At 43.9% G+C, this 24332-nt stretch overlaps 1 protein-coding gene across 1 annotated transcript in view; it reads left to right on the top strand.

Annotated features, from left to right (window-relative positions):
• The window catches only part of plekhh1 (pleckstrin homology domain containing, family H (with MyTH4 domain) member 1), a 34780-nt gene extending 10888 nt beyond the window's left edge, over positions 1 to 23892 (top strand). The window contains exons 3-30 of the mRNA XM_030117438.1: positions 4517 to 4579; positions 5391 to 5540; positions 5646 to 5729; positions 5962 to 6043; positions 6250 to 6429; positions 6578 to 7332; positions 7669 to 7747; positions 9265 to 9356; positions 9738 to 9885; positions 10121 to 10257; positions 10350 to 10460; positions 10692 to 10778; positions 11648 to 11806; positions 12951 to 13031; positions 13159 to 13338; positions 13419 to 13530; positions 14395 to 14507; positions 15621 to 15797; positions 16025 to 16122; positions 16209 to 16386; positions 16473 to 16628; positions 17085 to 17182; positions 17322 to 17463; positions 17556 to 17698; positions 18479 to 18608; positions 19039 to 19122; positions 19771 to 19917; positions 21836 to 23892. Coding sequence (XP_029973298.1) covers positions 4517 to 4579; positions 5391 to 5540; positions 5646 to 5729; positions 5962 to 6043; positions 6250 to 6429; positions 6578 to 7332; positions 7669 to 7747; positions 9265 to 9356; positions 9738 to 9885; positions 10121 to 10257; positions 10350 to 10460; positions 10692 to 10778; positions 11648 to 11806; positions 12951 to 13031; positions 13159 to 13338; positions 13419 to 13530; positions 14395 to 14507; positions 15621 to 15797; positions 16025 to 16122; positions 16209 to 16386; positions 16473 to 16628; positions 17085 to 17182; positions 17322 to 17463; positions 17556 to 17698; positions 18479 to 18608; positions 19039 to 19122; positions 19771 to 19917; positions 21836 to 21991 — 4122 coding nt within the window. The 3' untranslated portion in view covers positions 21992 to 23892. The remainder of the gene's footprint in view (positions 1 to 4516; positions 4580 to 5390; positions 5541 to 5645; positions 5730 to 5961; positions 6044 to 6249; positions 6430 to 6577; positions 7333 to 7668; positions 7748 to 9264; positions 9357 to 9737; positions 9886 to 10120; positions 10258 to 10349; positions 10461 to 10691; positions 10779 to 11647; positions 11807 to 12950; positions 13032 to 13158; positions 13339 to 13418; positions 13531 to 14394; positions 14508 to 15620; positions 15798 to 16024; positions 16123 to 16208; positions 16387 to 16472; positions 16629 to 17084; positions 17183 to 17321; positions 17464 to 17555; positions 17699 to 18478; positions 18609 to 19038; positions 19123 to 19770; positions 19918 to 21835) is intronic.
• The last annotated feature ends 440 nt before the right edge of the window (positions 23893 to 24332 follow it).

Raw genomic sequence — 24332 nt, 5'->3', positions numbered from 1 at the left:
TTGATGCTGCTTTCATTTGTCGCTTTCTGCACGGCCTGAGCGGCGGAGTGGCTCAATCAGCCAGTCGGCAGGATGTTTACAGTCCAAACGTAACCCAGTGGCTGATAAGAGCAGGACGGCTCCCCGCTGTGCCTCCCGTCAGGTTGTGTCGGACCTGCGGCTCGTCTCTGAGATCACATGCGGCGCACAAACAGCCAAACACAAACACACACAGGATGGCGTTCAGAAAGTCAGAGAAAGTTGATAATTGAGGCTTTGTCCACTCCAGTAGTCTCACAGAAAGTTAAATGCCAGCAAAAAGGATTTTTCTCAACCTGAAAACCTCCATCAGCTTATTATTGTTTTCACCATTCCCACAAAGAGACCGCAGTAATAAATACTGGCTGTGTGGCTGGAGGCTAGAGATTTGATTCCTCTGCGGTGCAGACAGTCACTGTTGTCCAAAAACAACCACAACATTGCAAAGAGGTTGTACTTTTGATTATCTCAGAGGCTCGAGATTTGAAGCGATCAAATGTATCCGGTGATTTGCCTCAGCGGTAATTGTTTGTACCAGCAGAATAAGTGGTATATCAGACCTTTGTCAGTAAATCCTGCTTCTGTAACCAGACTTCAACTCGAAAACCTCATGTGAACTATGCCTAAAAAATGGTGAAAACCTAACTCAGACTTCTCACCTGCGACTCCTTTGGATTTCTCTGGGTTTCTGCTCCGCATTAACATGTTTTCTAGAATGGCGATCAGGAGGCCAGGAAACTCATTATCATGTTGAAGAAACCGATTTGCGATGACTGGAGCTCTGCCTGCTGAAAGTAGCCGTCAGAAGATCACACGCTGTGATTACAAAGAAATAAACGTCGTCAGAAGCAGTAGAAACAATTCTCACTCTTGCTGTGGCGTTTACATGACGCTTGATTGACACTGAAGGTCAGCCGCAAAATATCTCCCACACATTTACACCAGCAGCAGCTGTCGATACAGAGCAGGATGGCTCCACGTCTTTGAACCCAGATTTTGAAATGGCTGTTTAAGAAATTGATTTTTAATCTTCTATTGTCCAATTTCAGTAAAACCTGTGTGGTTCCCTCTTGTTAGGTGACAGACACACACAAACACACACACACACACGTGGTGCAGAGCGCGCTATAAGTGGAGGCCTGTGCTGCTGAGTGTGTTTTTCTGCTCGGGGGCGGTTGGGGGCGCAAAGCAAAAGTGCCGAGCGACTCCCATTCCGTCATGTTATTGCTGTTTGGAAAGACTGCTTCACGCTCTTCATCTCTTCTCTTGCCAAGTTAGGAGTGTTTTACGCATTGACCCACTTTGGTATGGAAAAACATGGAGAAAAAAAAAAAAAAGGAAAGTTGACGCGGTTGCCTGTGACATGGCGTTTATCTCCACGGGCTGACGGTGAGTCAGAGAGCAGAGCAGAAAGGAGATGCCTCATTAGGCTTACAAGGAGTGTAACTGGACAGTTAGTTCATGTCGGGGTTGGAGTTTTTACTGTCGACTTAAAAGTGTAACATAAAAGAGTTGAGAATCCCTCAAATCCCCTTATTTCAGTAAGGAAGCAGCGAACTATGAGAGATGTTCATACATGAAATACAATGAGCGTTTTTATTATAAAATATTATGGAGTTATGCCACAATGGCGAAAAACTTCATTCACAGAGTCACATTTCCGTCTCAAAGCTTTCTCTCCATTGGCTGATCAATCACATGACGGATCAGTTTAAACTCTGTTCAAAGCCTGATGTGGCCTTGAGGAGGAACACTGTGTTTTTACTAATATTGATTGTGTGAGTCATCCAGAGCAGAGAGGTCGCCGGGTTCACGCTGCTGGATCGAAGCATTTGTTTTTAGCTCTGATAGTTCAACTGCAGATGTTTGAGTTTCATGTTGAATATGTTTGGCTTTTCTGTGTCTGGTGAAGTTTTATTATCTGCGTGAATGATTTAAGCAGCATTTGCATTTCTCTGTTTAATATATATTTAATGATTGGATGTGTATTTTAATTCCTGGCAGCCAGGGAAGCACAGTTTTATTTCCATATCTGCTCACACTGCTGCTCATCTCTTGTAGTATTTTATTACTTTTCCCTCCATCAGGTGCTCCCAGCTTTTGAACAGAGGTGTAAATATTTACTCAGTAATCTCGAGCCGTTCCTAAAGACCCTCTCAGTTCATTGGTTGATGATTAATGTTGAGGAAGGAGCTGAAACGCCTCAGTAAACAGATATTTTCGCTTGTTCTTTCTTTGACGTTGCTTTCCCCCACCAAATGCAGCGTCTTTGTTCCCGGAGTGGCCTTTCTGTACAAACAACAGCAGATACACTGTTTATATCCCGACTCTATAAACATTGAGGGGAAATCGTGTGGAAATGTGAGCGCGACAACAGCAGATTTAGATAATGCAGCCTCTCCGCTTGAAGTTTTTGGGATCAGATTTCTGTCAGCTTGTTTGTGGCAACAGGAGTAAACGACTATTTAGCTGTGACGGATCTTTCAGCCGGCCGGGAAACAGACGAGCTGTTGTATCTTGTATGCTCTCATCTTATCTACACCTCTCTGGATACTATCAGATGCCCTGGAATTCACACTACAGCGACGGCAGGCGCCCTCCCTGCAACACAGCGCGCAAAACCTGTGTGTGTTGCTGGATATAAATCCACACGAGTGTATTTATTACTTATTAAAAGTGTGTAATATCTCCAAACTGCTCAGCTCTACTGTTTTCCTGTTGGCTGAAGTTGCTCAAACAGGAGCTCCTTTTGTTGGGGACTATTTTGAGTGGTGGACTCGGCATGTTGTTGAGTATTTATGGTTGCGGTACACGTTTGGGTGGCCGACTCCAAATAAACTACAATGTCTGTGATGCCCTCTGCAACACTGACGCTCTGTGATTCTTCTGTTTCCCAGAAGTAAATCTGCAGGCCGGTCAGATGTAGTTTCATCGTGCATTGAGGCCCAAGCAGTTCTTGTTGATCACCTCATTTTTGCAGTTTGGGTTTTTCTGAGAAAATATGAGACATAACATGATTCATCCTTGAAGGAACAACTCAAGCTGCTCGTATGAAACGCGACTCCAGCATTCTTACCAGCAGAAGCTACTGTGTTGCACTTTGGCCCGACAGATGCCGGATAGCCGACATAGTTGACTCCTGCCTGCTCAGCAATTCACGGTTTAATAGTCAGACTACACAGAGACGGACGGACATGAAGCTAAAATAACCACCGCCATCGTGTAGCTTAAAGCAGGGGAGCTTCTGTCATCACGCTTTTAATTGCTCAGAGTCAGCAAATTACTATGTTTTTTAATTTCTTTTGCTGTTGCAACAATTCAAATTATTAGATAACAATGAAGAAATGCACTGATTGTTCAAGTCAGTGATGCAGAAGAATTTCGAATTTCCAAGCTCAAACTTTGACGAAGCCTTTGACTCGCAGCGGAGGCGTTTGACCTCTGGGTGAGGAATCAGTCGTAGCAGTAAGCGCTGGCCCCTCCAGAAGCTCCCCCCCAATCCCTGCAGATGCACTCTGCCTTTGCTGAGTGTTAATCTGGCTGTGGGGAGGCATTCAAGTGTTGTGAGTGCTGGATTCTGGGAATCAGGGGGCCTTTGTGGAGGTGATGAGAAGGCAGAAAGAGACAAAAGGAAGGGAAACAAAAATGACGATAGGAATTCGAATGCATGTCACAAGCAGAGTGAATCCATTAGTGTGTTTGTTCTCCTTTCAGCCGGGTCACTGAACTCCGAGGGAAGGGCATCCTGTGTTGAACTTGCGCGTGTGCAAGCATTTGGGGGCATTTCAGCCTCCAGCATGTGTATGTGTGTGTGTGTGTGTCTCAGTCTGAGAGAGGGCACTTGTGGATGTGTGCACACTCGCAGGACGGACAGTGGTTGGCTTTGAAAGCTTGAGCATGCATGCTTGCACAAAAGATGACGCAAGCTTGTGCACACACTCTCACATTCTTCTTTCACACTGCTGTTTGATCAGCGGTAGCAGCATGAAAGATGCTCAGGCTCCTCTGAGGACCTCTTTGCTGTTCCTGCAGTAGATCTCAGCCTTTCCTTCACTCTCTCTCACTCCTTATCAAGCCAATGATTACTCGCTCTCCCACTTTTATTGCTGCATTACTGATGCAGAACGATTCTCATTATTAGAAAACGCTTCCTCTCTGCAATAATCTTTTAAATGTTTCCCCGTGGCAGCGATGATTATGAAGGATTAAGTGTGCCAGCATGCATGTGTAGGTGTGTGTTTGTGTAGGCAGACATCTATCTTGGTGGTCCGACAGGGGTTTTTGTGGTATTTTATGGGATGTGCGTCGACAGAACCCGTTCTTCCGAGCTGTGGTTTAGTTTATTTTTTCCCAAAGAATTAACTCTTATGTTGAGTGGGGAGTCGTGAGAGCTCTCCGTACGCCCACCTTTAACCTTCCACCCATGCCTTTGGCAGCTCCTGCAGAGACACTTGACCTGTGCCAGAAAGCATTCTAACTTCTTCTGTTTCTCTTGCAGATGCAGGAGCTGGAGCAGAGGGTGATGGAGTCTGATCAGAGGGCGGAAAGTGCTGAGAAACAGGTACAGAGATGAATTTAAACTTATTTTTGCATTTTGTAAAGATTGTTGAGAATCACATTGAATCACCTTGATTCGGATTAGACGTTTGTATATTTACAGTATATTGTCTGCATTTTAAAACCGCTGACTCAGTCAGATGCTTCTATTTTTCCACATAAGTCAACTCTTTTTCATACAGGCACAATTGAACTTGTGTCTGTCAGTCAGAAAATTATAGGAATTAATAATCCAAACATATTTAAATAAATGCCATAACATGTATGTGATCTACAAGCAAACCTCAGCTTCACCCTTCACCACTATGATTGTACAAAAACATTGATAGTCTTTCTGATTGAATGAAAATCAGTAACTTTCTATAATTCACAAGAAAATACTCATTTCATTTTGGTTACAAAAAAAAAAAAAAATGAATGTCAAGAAGCATGTCCAACATGAAGTAGTATTTAAGAATGTCTTAAATTCGGGATCTTTCGTGTTATTTCACTTGGATTTCTTGTTTTCTGTATGAGACTGAACAAAAGGATTGTGTGGTCTGAGGATTAAAAAGCACATACGTATCCTGCCTGCTCAGTCTCTTCTGCTGTTGGCTCTAATCGCCAATTTGCTGTCATTACTGGCTCTTCCAGGTGTTTTCTGTAGGTGGTAATTTAACGGTGCCCTTTCTTTAACAGCAAGAATTACCTCAGGGCTTAAGACAGCTTTACTTTTTCTCTCTCATCCAAAAAGCTGGTCTCTTTCTGCCTTTGTCTGGTTCCCACTGAAGCCAAAATGTAACTTCTGTCTTTCCTTTTTTTGTTGTGTTTTTCAGATCCATGTCATGGAAGAAAAGTTAAAATCTGCAAACATACAAACCAGTGAATCGGAGAGCTCGCTGTACAGAAAGTACCAAGACTTGACCAATCAGGTCCAAGAGAAGGACACTGTAATCAAGAGGTTGGAGACACAGCTGGAAAAACAGGTACGGGATTGAGACATGAGATAAAGAACCAAAATGCCCATTTATGTTCATGTATGTTGGGGAAAAAAAAAAAAGATCCACTAAACCCGTTTTCTTTGACTACAGATCTCAGTCAGAGCCCAGGAGGCAAAAATTATTGAGGAGAAAGCTGCCAAGATTAAAGACTGGGTCACCTTTAAGCTCAGAGAGGTAAGCTTCGACATGCACTGTACAGATAGAAGCAGGAAACATGTTCTACCGAGAGCAAGTACTAAATATGGATGAATAAAAATGTGTACCTTTACAGCTGTTGTAAGCTCATTATTGTGATTTTGAATGGAAGTCTATACACCTTTGATAAAACACTATGCTTCTCGAATAGTCTCTAAAGTAGTGCATAAACCTGACATGTGTTTCATGTTCCATGCACGTCCTGTTTCAGATGGAACAGGAGAACCAGCAGCTGAAAATGGCCAACCTGAAGCAGACGGAGCAGATGATCGCGCTGCAGGATAAGCTGCAAAGTGAGCAAGAAAATGTCTCTTCAAACTAATACTGAATTACTAAGAAACAAGGACAGGAGTTGGCAATAGATTTTTTTTTTATTAAGAGGTTCAAGTTGAGTATATCTCTTAATAAACAGCAGCACATCCAGTGGTGCATTATTATCAGTATGCCTTCCCAGAGCTTCAAAAGCGAGGGAGTGACTGCTGTTCTCTTTTGTTTGCAGCTCTCCTGGAGAAACCTTCATCCTCTGGATCTCCTGCCACCTCCCCTGTAATGGATACCCACCTCGTGCCCAGCAGCCCGCTGTTTCCGCCCAGCTGCCCCGGCACGCCACCCGCCCAGGACGACAGCTGGAGGCAGCCAGGTCCTCGCGGGGCCACTTCTAATAAGACCCCCTCGACAGGTGCCCTTCATCTGTATTGTGTTGGCTTTAGTTCCAGGAAATAACGCTCATTCATGTTGAGCTCGTAAATCCCCCCCATATATTCATCTTGTTGCTCGATTTATTTGTAGTTTCTCAGATGTAATCACTTCATATTCTGTCTCCTCAGATGTGAAAAGGACCCCTGAGCATGTCGGTAAAGGGATTTGTTTTGGAGACCTTCCAGCCCACGAGGGGTTCTGCCAGAGTCGGAGCAGGGAGGGCCCCTGCAGCCCCGTCTCCGCCGGCGGACCGGAGCTTCCTGTGGGACGCTCGGACAGAGACAACTCGTCCGACGAGCTGAACAGCAAGTTCCGCTCCCAGTGCCTTCACTCGTCCACGTCCTCTTCGTCCTCGTCCTCCGCTTACGAGATGGCCCACGGGCCGAGCTCCCCGGAGCTCCCCGTCAGAATCACCCCCAAAAGCCCGCTCCTGTCCCGCTCCCCATCCACCAACAACCCTTTCCCAAACGGCCCCCATCCTCCGGCGCACCAGTCGGGCGCCAGCATGACGCTGCCCAAGGTACGGACTCCCCTGACCCCCAGAGACAGCATCCAGCTGGTGAAGAAGCACTACAGCCAGCCGCAGCCCGGCCTGGACAAGCTCCACCACCTCAACGTCAGCATAGACATCATGACGCCGTCCTCCACCTCCTCCACGCTCAAGAGCACCGGCACCAACACGTCACCCTTCTCCCAGGTGGTGGAGGAAACGGACATCGACGACGGGCTCCCGGACGGCATGGACGGAGTGGTGGAGGGCCCGGGGGCGGAGGAGCCGTCCCGGGACGGCGTCTCCTTTGTGGGGCTTGCTGAGGAGCTGGAGAGACTGGATCCGGAAATCCTCAAGCCTCCCACTCCTCCTTTGCACCGCTTCCCCTCCTGGGTAAGAGAGACTGGCGCTGTATTGTATAGATGTGCACATTTATATTTCTTTTTGTGTTTAAAAAAGATCCTTTTTATGAATGTAACATTAGATTGATACATTGGGCAACTTATCTGTTGTAAAATAAAAAAAACTATTGCATTATGTCTAGGCAAGCATTATAAGAAAAAAAGTATTAATCCAATAAAAGTGATTCTGCACAGGTTATTTCATTAAATGTTTATTAAGTAGTCTTGGGATTTTGCCATTACTATGCAGCCCGGATCGCTTGTCTATAAAGCATACAAGCTGTAAAATATTTATCTTCTGAAGTGATTTCTGTTCTTGTTCCTGCAGGAGAGCCGGATTTACGCCGTGGCCAAGTCAGGAATGAGGGTGTCCGAGGCGTGTCCTGGAGCCAGGGGCCCCGGACGAGGTGAGTCCCAAACGGCCACGAGCAAGTCATCGACTCATTCATGCTCCGGCAAGACGTGAAAGTAAATATCCTCTCTGCGGTGACAAAGACAAGCAGAGAGCCTCATTTTGCGTGCGTGTGCCCATGCACGTGCGTGTGTGAGAGCCTGGGTGGTGCTCCCTGCGGTGTGGGAAATGACTCAGTGCTGTGAAGAGACATGTCCTTCAGCTGATGCTTAAGCTGCTGGGGGTGGTGGGGGGGGGGGGGGGGTGTTTGGATCTGTCAGTGCTGCGTTTGATGTCACTTCCTCTGGCCCGAGGCGGCACACACCTGTGCAGGTGTGGGTTCTTCCTCAGGAGCAAACCTCCCCCCCCCCCTCCCTCCCTCCCTCCCTCTCCTTCGTTTCTTAAAGAACCGCAGGAAAATGATTGAAGGAGGAGGGAGAAGGAGGAACGCAGGGAGAGGCTGCTTTTTAATCGGCTGCCATGAAAGGACCTGGCCTGGGTGTAATTACCGCTGTGTTTTCTGTCCCGGCGTAATCCGTTTTGTCAGGATGCAGACAATAAGGTTCGACGGCACTTTGAGTATTAGATTTTATGATTGCCATGCACACGCAGCCGACTGCCAGATCGCTGTTGTGGATTAAGCCGTGACGTGTTCGGCGCATTCGGCTTCCTTTCTAGTTTTGCCTTGAGGTACGTCTGTTACAGAAAATGAGTGATCGGAGGCAAAAATAAATACAGTGGAAAGTTTCACCCTGTTCTGGTTTGGCTCTCTCTTTCTTTTTTAACGAAGCTGGGATGTATCCACAAGACTGTTTGAAATTGGGATGAATTTTTCTAGTTTTTTTTTTTTACTTTTTACTGAAATCTAAAAACATTTTTTACACTGAGGAGTTGCAACATACACATCATAAAGAGAGTCTCCGGAGAAAGAAACGTGCTGCATATTCTGTGCTGTTAGATTAAGTTTTCGCCCTTTCTCTGAAAGCGAACCATGCCTAAAGAATATCTTTCTATTCTGAATCTGCTCGTGGTCAATATGATCTGGTGCACTTACAGTCATGTGACTACCAGCTCTGACTGTCAGAGGCATTACACTAGAGATGTGTCTTTTCTATATGTTCAAGTCATGCATGAAACACTGAAGGATTCACATGGATCATGATTTATAAGTGCTTTCCTATCAAGTTAGATTGAAGCCAGTTTTAAAAATGCACATAATCAAAAATTTATGGTGATTTATGACAAAGTTTGAGAGTTAAACGTAGTAAGCCATGAAAAAGTAAAGCAGATCTGTAGCTCCTGCTTTGCATTAGTGGAATTCTTGAATTTATTTAAATTTTTTTTTCTGATCGTATAAATCTAAACCAACAAGTACACTGAAAATTAAAGCTGCTGCGTTGCAAAAGCAAAACAGTTGTATTGCATGCATTATATACACAAATCTTCTTTGATTCAGTTTTTTCCCCACTTACCCACTGCCAAATTGGTGTGTATTTGTTCCAACAACATAAAGAAAACATGTGTTTGTTGCAGGGTCCCAGTTACCTCAGTATCCTGCAGCAGGTCCGTTCTCCCACCTGATCTACAAGAACATCAACGTCCCAGTCTACACCACACTGAAAGGGGTGAGCTATTTCCCTTTCTTCAGATGAAATCTGTCAAGTTGTTTTTGAAATACTCTACCATATTAAAGGTTTCAGTGATCGGGTGTGTCTACCAGGCTGCACAAAATATTGGGAAGAGTTAATGCTAATGTACTCGCATAACACACGCAACATGATTTATTTCCACTGGAAATGCTTTCATTTGTGCATAACATTATTAAAGTAATGAATAAATGGTTGTGCAAACCAGCTCAGGCTTCAGTGCAGATGCTGATGACTCAGAATGCTGTAAACCAAGACATGTGCAGCACAGCGTTTCATGTAAACACAGTCTGAGCCCTCATTGAAAGTTGTTAGTAAATCAGGCCCCGTGTGTCGTCATCTGTCCTGTGCATGATTCAGAAAGCCACTCAGATAAGCAGCGTGCCTCTGCCGGACGACGACTCAGGCTCAGAGGATGACAGCAGCTCTCTGGCCAGTTTGCGGACCTCCATCCTGAGCCCGGACAGAAAGGGAAGTGTCCCTGGAAGCCCCCGTGCTGTCAAGAGAGGTGGGAATTATAGATCATGAAGCAGCAATATGGAAAAAATTTCCAGTTTTTTCATTTTATTTAAGTAATTTTAACTTCAAAGTTAACCATGAAAAAGACAGCATAAGTTTTTCAGCTGGATTCCATGTGTGTAAGAGTGTTTAAATGTGTTTTTTCTTCTCTTTTGGACCCCTCCGCCAGCCGCTGCTAACAGATGTTAAACATGTTCTCATCTCTTGATTCCTCTGTGCCCCAGGTGTGTCCATGTCCTCCATCAGCTCAGAGAGTGACTATGCCATTCCCCCGGACGCCTACTCCCTGGACAGCGACTACTCTGAACCAGAGCATAAAGTCCAGAGGACCTCCTCTTACTCCTGTGAGAGCACCGGGCCTGTGAGTTTCACTCTGCTCGGTCTGATGACGCAGTGAGTCAAACCCAGAGGGAGCAGTGTTCACGTTATCCCTGTGCTGTTCTGCGTCTGCAGGAGACGCTGGAAAAGTCTGGATACTTACTGAAGATGGGCAGTCAGGTGAAAGCCTGGAAGCGCCGTTGGTTCATCCTGAGGAATGGAGAGATCCTGTACTACAAATCTCCTGTGAGTGCGTCTCAGCTTGAGCTGAGTCTTCTTCCTTGTAAGGTTTTGCTGTCAGCACCGAAAACATTGCATGAATATTTCTAAATTCTGCCTGTTCATGTGCAGGATGGCTGCGGCAAAAAAGAAAGAAAAAGAGCAGTCACTTGTATCTTTTCAGAACAGCATGAAGTGACGTAATCGCATTGTGATTTGTGAATTGTTTTTTTAATTGTTTTTCTTTTGTGTTTTCAGAGCGACGTGATCCGGAAACCTCAGGGTCAGATTGAGTTGAACTCATCCTGCTGCATCGTACGAGGAGAGGGTGCGCAGACGTTTCAGGTGAGTGGAACGATATTGCGTCATCACTGGATACCCAATAAAACAGAAATGTCTCAGTCAGTTTAATCACAGGGCCGAATAAAGTGTAGTAACCTTTAACTCCAACATTTTCCCTTTGTTTAACTGCATTTTGCACATTTTTTTTTAAAGTCTACAATTTTAGAAAACCCAAACAAGTCAAAGAATTGAAAGAAAAACAAGTGCAATCAACAAAAAAAAGCCATTTTCTGTCTTCTGATCGTGGCTGATTTTGCTGCTTTCAACATGCGTGTCATAACGGATTCACACACACAGAGCGACTTTGATGCTAATGCTACTTTGCTAGCAGTTAGGTTGCTGTTAGTGCTCGCTGATCTCTCATCAGAGTTCTGTGTTCATCCACTGCTCCTACCACCACAATGAAATCCTTATAAATAAATCCCAATCAGCAGGCTTTTTCATTGGTAAATCAAGGTTGAGGTTTTCCTTTTAATTCCATGGGCTGGAATGGACCCTCCGTTGGGCCATTTTTGGGTCGTGGAGCCACACGTTTGACACCCCTGCAGTGCTGGGTTTAAAAAATCGACAAGAATCTGAGAATCCATTTGAGTTAAAGAGTAAAACAAGAAAAAAGTATAAAGACAGATGTAGAGTGGGTGCTGAAAGCCTCATACACGCTCAGCATGCTAATCCAGCACTGCGGCACATAAAGCTTTATAGCTGCATACCAGAGGAGCAGCTTAGGATGGCATCAGGTATAGCATTGGACTGGAATGTTTTCCCGGCGCTTCAGAGGCTGATTCTGATCTCCTCTGACGTGATGATGCTATCTCGGGCGGCCTGGCTTAGCATTTTTCCCATATTTCCTCCCTTTTTTTTTGCCTAATCAGTTGATTACAGAGAAGAAGACCTTCTATCTGACCGCCGACTCACCCAACATCCTGGAGGAGTGGATCAGGGTTCTGCAGAACATCCTCAAAGTCCAGGCCAGCAGCCCTGTGAGCGTGGAGACAGCCGCCAAGCCCACTGTGAGAGGATGGCTTACAAAGGTCAGAGGTCGCGGGTTATCATTTTTGACTGATATTCAAGCAGTTCTGCATGAAGGCTGGAATTGCAAAGATAGTTGAGATGGGCTCCAGGGATCTGCTATCTTGGAAAAGGCAATAGAAGGATGGATAGAAATATGACTAGATGGACATTTAATTTAATATCTTTTAAAAGGTCAAACTTCACCAAGAAAAAGAAAGAAGTTTTAAATATTCTGACTTTATTTCCTTCCTTTTTTTCCTACTAAAAATTCAAGAACTGACTTTATCCTTTACATCTGTATTATGTAATCCCTGCAACAGTCTTTCTACCAGCTGAGCTGATTGTGAGCAATAAGAGAGTGAGCTTGACTATTTTTCTTTTTTCTCGAGCATCTTCCTGTTGAGAGTCAGAGAAATATTTTCAAAACCTTGTTCAGGTTTAGACGTGGCCACAAAACTGGAGCCGCTGGAATGCTGAAGCCTCCAGTCCTGCTCTCCTTCCATCTTCTTCTGGTCTTGTCTTTTAGTCTGCCTGCTGCTGAGACCCATCTGTCTTCTGGTAAAAACCAGACGCTCCGCCATCTGATAGGCGTGTGTGTGTGTGTGTGTGTGTGTGTGTGTGTGTGTGTGTGTGTGTGTGTGTGTGTGTGTGTGTGTGTGTGTGATGGCTCTCCGGCGGATGACTGACAGTCTGGAGCTGAGATGACAGAGCTCACGTTCTCTCCCAAACACCCCTCCCGATGTCTCTCTCCCCGTGAGCGAGCTTTGATCTGGTTACGACTCGACGGCGGTTCAGTTCTCGACGGCGGTTCAGTTGCGGGGATGCGCCGCCTTTCACAGCTCGGTTGACCCCGGCGACCTCTTTTATAGGACGCGCAGCTGCCCCAGTCTGGAAGGCGTCGTCCACTGACATCACTGCTCCTTTCATATTTCTCAAACTCTCTTGAAGAGGTGTCTGAAAGAAGTATAATTATCATGTGCAGCTGCATCCCCAGTGGAGATGAATGCAGGGGAGTCGGTGTGCTCTCATTTGGCATAAATCAGCCGTTTCCAAGCAGTCATTGGACAGAAGTACAAATTCCTAGAGATGTGTTATTTAAAAAAAAAAAAAAAAAGTGAAATGCTTCTTCTGTTTTAAATGATTCAATGTTTGTTTCTATTTCAGGTCAAACATGGACACTCCAAACTAGTGTGGTGTTCTTTAGTGGGAAAGGTTTTCTACTACTTTCGCAACCAAGAGGACAAGGTACATAAAACAAGCTTCCTTTTCCTCCAGCTTCGCTTTGTTTTGTGCTTTACAAATAGATGAAATGTAGGTTTTGAATGCAGTCCGTTTTCTTTCAGTTCATTGTGGAGCACTGTGTTTGTTTCAGCTCCCCCTGGGTCAGCTCCAGATCCGCGAGGCGTCCGTCCAGGAGGTGGACCGCTCCTGTGACTCGGACGAGGACTACGAGGCGGGCAGTCGAGGCTTCCTCTCGTCCCACTGCACCCTGGTGGTCCAGCCGAGAGACCAGAGTCCCACGTACCTGCTGATCGGCACCAAGCAGGAGAAGGTAGAGAGAATCCCCAGAGTGCTGCTCGACTACTCCTTCAGATCCACTCAACAATTGATTCCTGTTTTTTGCTGGAACAGGATACGTGGTTGTATCACTTGACTGTGGCGGCCGGCAGCAGCGCAAACTTTAAAGTGGGCACAGAATATGAGCAGCTCATTGGCAAACTGCTGGATGCTGAGGGAGACCCAGGTGAGAGTCCACGTTTTGTATCAGTAGGTTGACAAAAAAACTCTGCATGTTGTACCTAACGTCCTCTTTTGTCTGGACATGTCTGATATTCATATCATGTGCTGGGAATCTGCAGCGATTCTATAAATTCATAGTTTTCATTGTTTTTAAGAGACATATTAAGTGTGTGTTTCAATTAAGTGATGTTTTGCACAGAACGGCACAGCACTGTGTTGTTGAGTATCATTTCAAGTCTCATCTTTTCTCTTTTAGAGATCAGAATATGGTCACCATATGAATCCCAGCAGCTGTTGATGATCTTTCACAGTGTGAAAAGCATTAAGAAACCCAGCATTCCACCGAAAGTGACTACTTTATGTGTCACGAAGAATGTGTGGTGTGAGATTTTACAGAGAACGCGGTTCAAGAACGTGGGCTCATCCTCCCACACTTTGAAAATCTTTATATTACTCATCCTTAGTCAATCTTTTGTTTTCTATGAAGCGATATGGGACACATTTAAAAGAATACAAGACCAATTTTAATCATTTTTAGATTATATCCACAATAAAAGTATTCAATTTGAAGTATTTTATCAATATTTGGAGAAACGGACTAATTTACTGTAAGACGGAGACTCTATAAGTGGATCCATCTTGACCCGGTAGCATGCTGCATGTTATTCTGATCCTCGTCGTCTGAAGAGTTTAATCCTCACTGCAGACGTTGTTTACGACCGGAGCACAGTGTGTGAATTTCTGTCAGCAGTTCAGTCGCTGCAGCTTGAAACTCAATCTCTGTTTGTCTGTGTGTGTTTGGTCTGATTTAAATATACTTGTGTATGTGTGTATGTGCGTGTGTGTGTCCCCTCCTGTGTTTTCCCAGAATCCGTGTTGTGGAAGAGCGAGGCCTTGAGTTTCTGTAAGGAGGGTCTCCGCTCGCCTCTCACCACCCTGCCCTCCGAGGCGCTGCAGACGGAGGCTCTCAAGCTTTTCAAGGTCGGCCTCTCTCTGTCCACTTCTGTTTCTTCCAGCCCACTTACGTTTGATTCCCCTTCTTTCCTTTTATCTGAATCCCTCGCTCCTTTTCTCACCGTGAGGGTCTGTTCAAGGCATCATCCGCCCTACTTCAGTTTGTCCCTGCTGCAGCCCCCCCCCCCCCCCCCCCCCCCCCCTACACTCCTGGATGTGCTCTGTGGCCCTCCTCCTTTTCTCTTCCCTCCTGTCTCTAAACCAGATCAAAGGCTTAGGGCTGAGGGGCCCCGCTCATCAAAAGTGTGGAAGAGAGATAATGGCCTTGATTATCTGCTCTGATTGAAGCTAACCGTTCCTGCGGTTTGCAGCCAGTGTGAGAGTCGGACCTTTTCAGGAGGAGACATGGGAGGTCAGGGCCTTCAGAGGGGAAGCGGTGAATATGGAAAACGCAGGACTGAGGAGGAGGAGGAGGAGGAGGAGGAGGAGGAGGAGGAGGAGGAGGAGGAATGGGATCACAGCCGAACAAAGACCTTGTAGGAAGATGGCAGATCTTTTTCCTCTCTGTTCCACCCTTTAGCCCTCGGTGTTGCCCACCCAGAAGCCCCCTCGCTGCTTAATTCATGCTTCACAGCCCCACCGGCCGCTCAGATTGAAGGCTGAATGGATCAGATCTTTTTTTTTTTTTTTTTTTTTTTTTTTTTTTTTTGACCAGCCAGCCTTAGAAAAATCATCACACACACACACTGAAACAGACTGAATGGAGGTGACATGCTTTTCAAGTCTCTCAAGCCGTTGAAGTAATAATGAATCTGACAAGACTGATGGAAACTGTTAAATGGGCTCTTTGTTTCCGGCCGTCCCAGTGAATGGGAACAAAGTAATGAAGCTCACATTACTCTCTGAACACTTTTGCTGAGCTCATGCAATGAAATTTCTTCTTTTGTTTCTCTCAAAAATGAATATTGTCGCCAATTAGTGTGAAGCTGATTCATATTGTATTGCTTATGTGGAGCTCCTGGAGTAGATTTGTATTTCCCTATATGTGTGTGTGTGTGGCTCCATCTGTTGGTTGTTCCCTGACATTGACTGTCTAAGCTTAAAAAAACTTAAAAAAAACCTGTCTTTGACTCTTTCCAGTCTTGTCAGCTCTTCATCAATGTGCTGGTCGAGTCTCCATCGGTCGACTACCACACTTCGCTGGCCCAGAATGCCTTGCAGGTGTGCCTGACCCACCCCGAGCTGCAGAATGAGATGTACTGTCAGCTGATCAAGCAGACCAACCGCCGAACGCCACACAATTACTCGCTCACGCAGGTTTGTCTGTTGTGCTACATTTTGTTTTGTAATTTTCATCCTATGTTTTTGTTGTTGAATCTTCTCTTGAGGCAGACAGGAACACAATAGCTCAAGCTTCCCATGTTATATAGTGCGTCAATGATTTAAGCAGCAAGGGCGATTTGTAAACCAGGAAATTAAAGATTGTAGTTTGTTTCAGGAATCGCACAGCTGATAAGTTTTGCCTTTCCCGTCTCTCTCTGCAGTGTTGGCAGCTGTTATCTCTGTGTGTGGCTCTTTTCCTCCCACAACAACACTTCCTCTGGTACCTGAGACAGTACCTGCAGCTCAACGCTGAGCCCAGGTTCGTCTCTCCAGCCTCGTTTTCACACCTGAAAAGATCCTAATGTTTCCTGCATGTTTTGATTCACATACATTTTTTTCTTTCAGGAGTGAAGTGGGAAAATACGCGGTGTACTGTCAGCGGTCTCTGGAGCGAACGCTGCAGAACGGCGAGCGAGAGGCCAAACCCTCCCGGATGGAGATCGTGTCCATCCTGCTGAGGAACCCGTACCACCACTCCCTGCCGTTCAGCATCCCGGTTCACTTCATGAACAACACCTACCAGGTAGCGCCAGCATCGGTCTCGTCTCGGTTTCTGGATGTTTTCTGTGATTGAGAGTCAGACGCGTCCCTGTTTCTTTCCCCGTGCAGGTGGTGGGTTTCGACGGCTCCACCACGGTGGAGGAGTTCCTCAACACGCTGAACCAGAGGATCGCTGTCAGGAAGCCGCAGCTGACTGGCTTCGCCCTCTTCACTGACGATCCGTCTGGGAAAGACTTGGAGCACTGCCTGCAGCCGTCTGCAAAGGTAGGCTCTGCGGGTCACTCGGCAGAAAGTAACTGCTACACACCACTGAGGTTTCTGGCGCTCTGGGATGTTTCCTGCCAAATTAAAAGTCTCGTGTTACCTAATAGTTTGAAGGATCACTTGTGGGTAGCTTGAGACTCCTCTGACAAGCGGAGGGTGTCCGGACTGTTTAGCTGGGCAGAGTCTGACCTGTCACAGCTTTCATCTGGAATTAAAATCCACTCAGTCATGGTCGGAGGGCTGTTTCCGCCTCATTTTTTTCGTGACGGTCACTGAAGTGCTTCTCTTGCGCTCAAACAGACTTCAAACTAGAGTTCTTAAACCCTCTCTGGCTCATATGGAGTACAGTACGTTCACGTTATACAGTATATCTTTTTTTCCTGTAGATAAAGCTGCTGCCTGACATGATGAAACACAAAAGGAAAAAAAACTTAAAGCTTTTCTTCCCTTTGCCAGATCTGTGATGTTATTTCAAAGTGGGAACAGACGTTGAAGGAGCTGCATCCTGGGAAAAACGAGGGAACACGGATCGTTCGACTGATGTACAAGAACAGGTATGAGTTTGAAGCTCGTGTCGAGAGGCAGGGTTTTAAAACCACATCAGAGCGCCCCATAAAACATAGTCTGAGGATAGGATGAGATACTTTCTATGCAGAGGCCGTGATGTTTATGACCTGTGTGCTGTTTGTGCAGACTTTGCTTCAGAAGTCAGGCGAAAGGGGAGACGGAGCGAGAGCGCCTCCTGCTGGCGTACCAGGTGAACGACGAGGTTCAGCAAGGTCACTTCCCTGTGAACAAGGAGCTGGCTCTGGAGGTGGCGGCCCTCATGGCTCAGGTCTGGAGAGCTTAGCAGATAACACAGGACCCCCCCTCCCCGACTCCCCCACCTTCCTAACCCACATACGTCTTGGGGTTGTGTCTCTTTAGGTGGAACATGGCGACCTGGAGCGGCCCGGCGCCTCCTCGCCGACGGGCTCCCCTCAGTCCAAATCTCAGCTGATTCTTCTGCAGGTCTTAGAGCGTTTCTATCCCAAACGCTACAAGCAGGACTGCAGCTCCGAGCAGCTCAGGTAGAACATGCACCACTGCTCAAGATATTTCTGAATTAAAATGGCAAAAAAATCAAATAATTCACAAGATAATGGTTTACTGTGCATATTTATCTGTATATTTGTAGATTCATCAAAAAAAACTGAGCTCACTGAAAATATGGTTCAGTCGAGCTGACCTGATTCACTTTGTTGTGAGATTCCTCCAACCTGGTCGAATGAAGAGATACAGACACATGAACTGAAAAGTTTCCTGCATTTTTAAAACTTATAATTGTGGTATTTATTGCCTGTAGTTTGTTAAGCTGTGGCGCACAATTTTCTATTTTCTTGATTTCTAAGCTAAATTTATGAAGAAGAAAACAAAAGTAATTCACTTAGTGTGTAATAACAATTTCAAATACATTAAAAGTTGACTATTTAAAGAAGTTGTGGGGGAAATGGACTTTTCCATTGTTTTATAATGTATAAAGCATGTAAAAGAAATGTAATTTTGAACATATGTACATTAAAAAGTAAAACAAAAGCATGAATACACAGATTCAGAACAGACTTGCTTCAACTTGTCTAACATGAAGGTTGAGCAGTAACCTGATTGACAAGTCAACTTGCCAAAACAGTTCTATATCGTGTCCATACTCCACTTATTAAAACATTACTTCACACAACACGTGGTGAAATGTCATCAAGCAAGGCCAATCATATTTGCTTCATACCCAGTTGCGTGTTTTTTTTTCTTCACGGATTCATTCCACAACATTGCAAAATGGATTTAAAGCTTGGCGGTTTTTGTGATTTCAGGGATCTTACAGAGCGTCTAACCACTAAGTGGTCAATGCTGCGTGGGTGCAGTGCATCCGAGTGTGTGAGAATCTACCTGACGGTGGCTCGGAAATGGCCTCTGTTTGGAGCCAAGCTGTTCACGGCCAAGGTAAAGGTGTCTGCCGTTTTTCAGAATGCCTGCTTTAAATTCCCTACATGGGTTACCAGTGAGTTACTGGAGCGACGCTAGCCATAAATACAAGAAAAGACAATCGATAAAAGGCCTTAAGAGTTGATATTAAACTACAGGGAATGAAATAAAGTTGGTGTATTCAACATCTTTTTTTTTTTTTTATGCTTTTTTTACAATATCAAATTTTGCAGATTGCTTGTTTTGGCTTTTTTTCTGTTGAGCTCATGTCCTAAAAGATACTTCATTCAGTAAAATAAGTTCATTTTCCTAAATCGAAGGTAAGGGTGAAGTTTTCTCCAGAAGGCTGGAGCAGTTTGAGGCGGTGAAGAAGACCCGGTGAGGAAGATGCAATGTTTCTTGGCCGGATTACATCTGTAAAGCTTCTCTTTGTCTCCTCTGTGCACAGCCGGTCCCTCCCTCTCCTGTCGAGCAGAGCCAGGTGTGGCTGGCAGTCAATGAGGACGGACTGTGTGTGCTGGATTACACCATGGTGAGCTGTGTTTTCTTTTTTTTTGACTGTGTCATCACGAACCATCACTGTTGCACCAAAACCCAAAAAAACATCCTGTTTATTTTTTTTCCTAAATGGGCAGCAGTTTTGAAAATCTATTATTTGTGACATTTTATAGCTGCTTTTCACGGCTGCAGCGCTCAGCTGGATGTAGGCCGCAGCTGCACAGCTCCCCTCATCCGCTGGTCTGGAATTACTTTTATTTTGTGGTGTTTTTCAAAAGACCTTGAAATCCAGAGGAAAATATAATGGCCAGCCTCCGATTTGACATGCCTGACCCTGACAGACGGCCGTTCCAGCGTGTAAACCATGTTAAACATGAGCTCTGTAATTTTCAGTAGCCCATGTTGATCCGTTTGATTCTGGGTCTGGCGTGCCGCTTCGCTCGTGTTCCTCCAGACAGTAAAGGGAGAAAAACAAAGTGCAAGTCAAAATAAGTTGCTGGAAATTATGTCATGCTCCTTCACACTCAATTTACCCCTCAAACAAAAAAAAAAAAACAAAAAAAAAACCCCAAAAACGATTTCCCAAATGATTTCCATGCACTATAACGGGATCGCCAATAAAATCTTGTTTGTATCGGTTTTCGCTGCACTGTTTCACACCGGCGACGCTCTCGTTCCGCAGCACACGCTGGTCACGTACTCTTACCAGTCTGTGATTACCTTCGGCGGCTGCCGGGAGGATTTCATGGTGGTCACGAGCCAGCAAAGGGAGCCCGGCGTCGGGAAGAAAAGCGTGGAGAAGCTGGTGTTCGCCATGGCGAAACCCAAGGTAGGAACCTGAAGTGTTCCGGCACAAATGAGCACACTTTGTGTTTGTCTCCACCTGTGAGCTTTTTTACAAGGCTTTTTGTTATCGAGGTGATGTAATGTGTTATTTATATCAAAGTAGGGGTGCTTTTGCAGTTTCCAGATGGCAGATGAAAGGATTTGCATGTGGAATCACCAATTTGAAAAACATGTTATCCTCTATTGCAGTGGTTCCTAAACTTTCTGCAGAAAATGTTGACCACCTTGAACATCTAGGAGCAAAATAATAATTTTCCTTTTTTTCACACCTACTGTACAAAGCAGCAGCTTCCAACTCATCCTGACATGATAAAGCAGTTTTTTTGTCTCTCATGAATACAGAAAGACCAAACACATGAAGGAGAGGCAATACTTCTTTGAAATATGAACTTAATCTTTCTCTATATATTCTAATTCAGACCTAATGCAGACCTCCTGCATGTTGGAGATGACTCCCTGCAGTTTTTGTTTGAAAATGAAAGAAAAATAGATGTTTTAAATCATTTGTAATCATTTAAAATATTAACTTTTACTATTCCTGGTTGGTAGTTTGGGGTTAAAGGTCAAGTTCAGGGATCCACAGTGTCAACCTATTGATAACCTGCTTTCCTAACCTATTGGCTGCTGTTGTCTCAAAAGATAGAATCTAATTTACACTGAGGTTTACTCTCTGCCACAAGTGGAAGCAAAACCACTTTATTATTCAGCACAAAGCAATTTGAGTGGATTCATTGATGCATAATGATGCATGAAGATGGTTAAAATGTGCCGCATGAAAACAGAAACAATGTGAAATACTGTTATATCCATATTGACAAATACAACTGAATGTGGTTCAGTATTGTTCAATGAACAATGTTGCTTGAACAAGTCAATTTTACATACTTTATTATTGCAATAAAAAATACAATTATTTAAAAACTCAGTAAAAGTGAGCACCTAGTCATATTTCGGTGGTAGTTTTCACACAACTGAAAGCTAACGAGGAAAACAGGCTGCTGCTCTGATTTAATGTGAGGAAACCCGACCGATCCTGAGCGCAGAGCTCATATCGCTGCTGTTCATGGGCGAAACCTAATTCTTAATCACAAGTCTGCTGGGTTTCTCAAGTTTTCACATTTTCCGCAAACAACGCTTCCAGGACCTCAAAAATGAAACGTCTGTTAAAGCGATAGTCGGTTTTATGCTTAAAGCAGAAAAATACTTTATTGGAGGATCATCTTCCAGATTTGATTGACATTGTGCTGTTTGTATATTAAACACTGGAGAAACTTCATATTAATCAGAGTAACAATCTGCAAGCCTTGTTTTACCTTCTTGTATCAAGTTTTAGATCTAGAATTAGAGAAATATCCCCAAGCGCTGGACAAATGACGAGACATTTGACACCAAAAGATAAAATGGTGGTAAATGTGCATTAAAACGTGCAGGAAAAATCACTCTGGACCTTCATTTTTAAACAAAAGTAGCTGCAGTTTTTAGTTTTTTACCAACATTGACATGTTTATTTTTCATTTTAGTGCATTTTCAAATTCTTGCAGAGCACCTTCCATTGATTTGTGGTGCTACATAAACTACACACAAGTGGAGGTGTTTGAGTTTGCAAATTTGTTTTGCTCGTTTTGGTTTCCTTCATTGCAGCAATGCTTCACAGCAGTTAATCTTACACCAGTGGCACCGACTCGGCTCAGCTGCTCATGCATGTCCTTAAGGGGAATAAGTTGCTGTTTCCACTGGTTTCATATTTTTTGCCAAGAAGCGCTTTTACAACCAAGACTCTCCTTATTTTTTTGTGCATAATTTCCATAAAATAGCATTTCTTTGTTTGGCGAAGTGGCTTTTGGTGTGAAGGCTGTGAGAGGGTCGTATGTCGGTGCTCACCGTTGGTTTTTCCTGCTCAGATCCTGGAGCTGACGCTGCTCATGGCCAGCTACATCAACCACTGGAACCCCGCCGGCCTCCCGCCGGCCTCCCTCCAGCCCCTCGGACACTGGGACGTGGACAGCAGGCATTTCCCCACCATGAACTACACCACCAAAGGCCCCACGCTACTGTGAACGTCGCGAGTGACCACGAGCAAGGCAGGAGTTACTTTGACTTTCATCCGGAACTCAGTTTTACAAAAACAGGTACTCACATCTTTTTCACCTTTTTTTTTTTTTTTTCTAATATGAAGATTTAGATTTACAGACATGAGGATCAGTCTTGTTGGACTATTTATTTAATCTCGGCTGTTTTGTGGGGGAACTTTTCTGTTCAATCTAATTATTTTTGGGATTATTCGCCACTCTTTCCTTTCATTCACAAACTTTCAAATTTTCAGGCTGTGCGTCACTCTTAACTGTTCACCGGTAAATTATCTGACAAGGTACCAGAGTTTGGATCTGTTGAAGAGGTACTGCCCATTTACAAGGACAGACGAGGCGCGTCAAAGCAGAGATTTGTAGATTTTATTATTATATTATTATTCCAATCTAATAATATTCTACTATAGGACCAGAACTAACCATTATTTTGATTATTAGATTAAATCTTATGGTTGTTTTTACCTAGGATTTTGTTTTTTAACAGCAAGTTGGAAATGAAATTGCTGAAATCTATAAAATTTTTGTTTTTTTTTATTTTGCAGTTAGCTGAGCTAATTGTTGAAAGGGTTTTTTTTAAATTTGCCCAAGAATACATAAGCATGTGAATTTTTTTTAATGAAACTCAATGACACTTTTTCACATAAAGCAGAGGCTTTGACAGAATATTTGCCACTTATTTCTCTAATAATGATGGAAAAACGTGGGAGGATTGTCATCTTCAGATTGAGATCACTGACAAATCTAGCAATCTGATTAAATCGATCGAAGACTGAAGGTAGAAAAGAGATAACTGATATGAAAGCATTCTGATCCCCACAGTAGAAACGTTTTCAGACTGCAGATGCATCTCAGGACTGTTTAAATTTAATGATAGGGAAATAAATAACTTTTTTATTCTGTAGTTTTTAGATGTACCTGTAATTCTTTTAAATCTGCAAAATACAAATATTTTAAGGAGTATTTTTACTATATATTTTAAAACCCATCAGTGGCTGAATTTGATCATTTATTGTCACATTTGATGTTATAATGTGGTTAATTATAGTGTGAGAGATAACCTGTTTACAAGCACACTGACACACTCAGATTATTGAAGTGACTATAAACAGATTGTTTTATGTTAAAGGTATTAATTCACCAACACTACATGAATATTGTGTACCTTTTACTTCTTTTGATCATTATTGATACTGACCGCTGACCTTTCCCATGTAAAACCCAACAGCCATACTAAAGGGATGGTCGGTGTCGTCCCATTCACCTGTCAGTGGTCGAAATGTTAGTTAATGTGTATTAAAATGGGAAAACAGATTTCTACTGTGGTGGCCTGATGTTTGTCGTAAATAATGTTATCTTTAGAAAAGAATTACTGAATTCATCTGATTGTGATCAGTGATGAGGTACGGTGCAGCTTCTGGCTGAACATGACAACAATCTCTCTCAGATCTGCTGTTACGGAGGTACGCAACAAACAATGAGACATATCCTGTAAGATATACTGTATGTGAATGTTCTGATGTTCTCTAATTACGCATTTCTCCTGAAAGACGCCGAGGAGCCACATATATTCAGAATCAGATGATCAATCAAAGGAGAGGACACTGTTTATCAGAGCTACCGGAATACTCCAAAGACTTGAACTTGTTTTGGATAAACCACTGTCTTCCTCATGTTCTTATTATTAGTTATTTATTTTCTCTTTAACTTCTTGGCTTGAAAGGAAAAGTTTCCCACAGCGATCATGTTTCCTTTGTGTAGCAGAGTAATTTAAGAGCAGAGTATGTTTGGTTAGTGTACTAAAATGTCTTCTGAATGTTGTGAAGATGGTGTCTTTCTGTACTGTATGAGTGGTAATAAAAATAACTGCTACAATCCTGTGCTGACTCTGTTTTAACTTTCTGAATATATTTATAAGACACTAATTTTATTAAGTATTCAACCAGATTGAGTTTCCATGCCTAAAGCTGGTAGAATACATTTAATGTTGTATCTACTTTATCTCTGCCACACTGGTTGCATTGTATGCGTTACAGCAAATTATCCTGCCAAAAACTGCTTTGTAATTATTTAGGGAAACAGAGGGTTCATGCAACAGTAATAAAATTCATATTTCAGTCAAAGCACCTTGTGGAATATAGAAAGACGCATTTTTTGTTTTTTTTTTTTGTGTCACTAAAAACCTTCCCTCATTCAATCTGTCCATAAACTCCATAGGTGCCCCCTGTGCTGCCTGTACACAGGCGTCCTGGTGTACACGTTTCACTGGAGCCGAGGTTTAAACGGGGGAAGCAGTTCAGCTTTTTCTTATCCA

The sequence above is a fragment of the Salarias fasciatus genome, chromosome 19, assembly GCF_902148845.1.
Source record: "Salarias fasciatus chromosome 19, fSalaFa1.1, whole genome shotgun sequence".
NCBI classification, from domain to species: domain Eukaryota; kingdom Metazoa; phylum Chordata; class Actinopteri; order Blenniiformes; family Blenniidae; genus Salarias; species Salarias fasciatus.
This window is presented reverse-complemented; position numbering and strand designations above follow the sequence as displayed.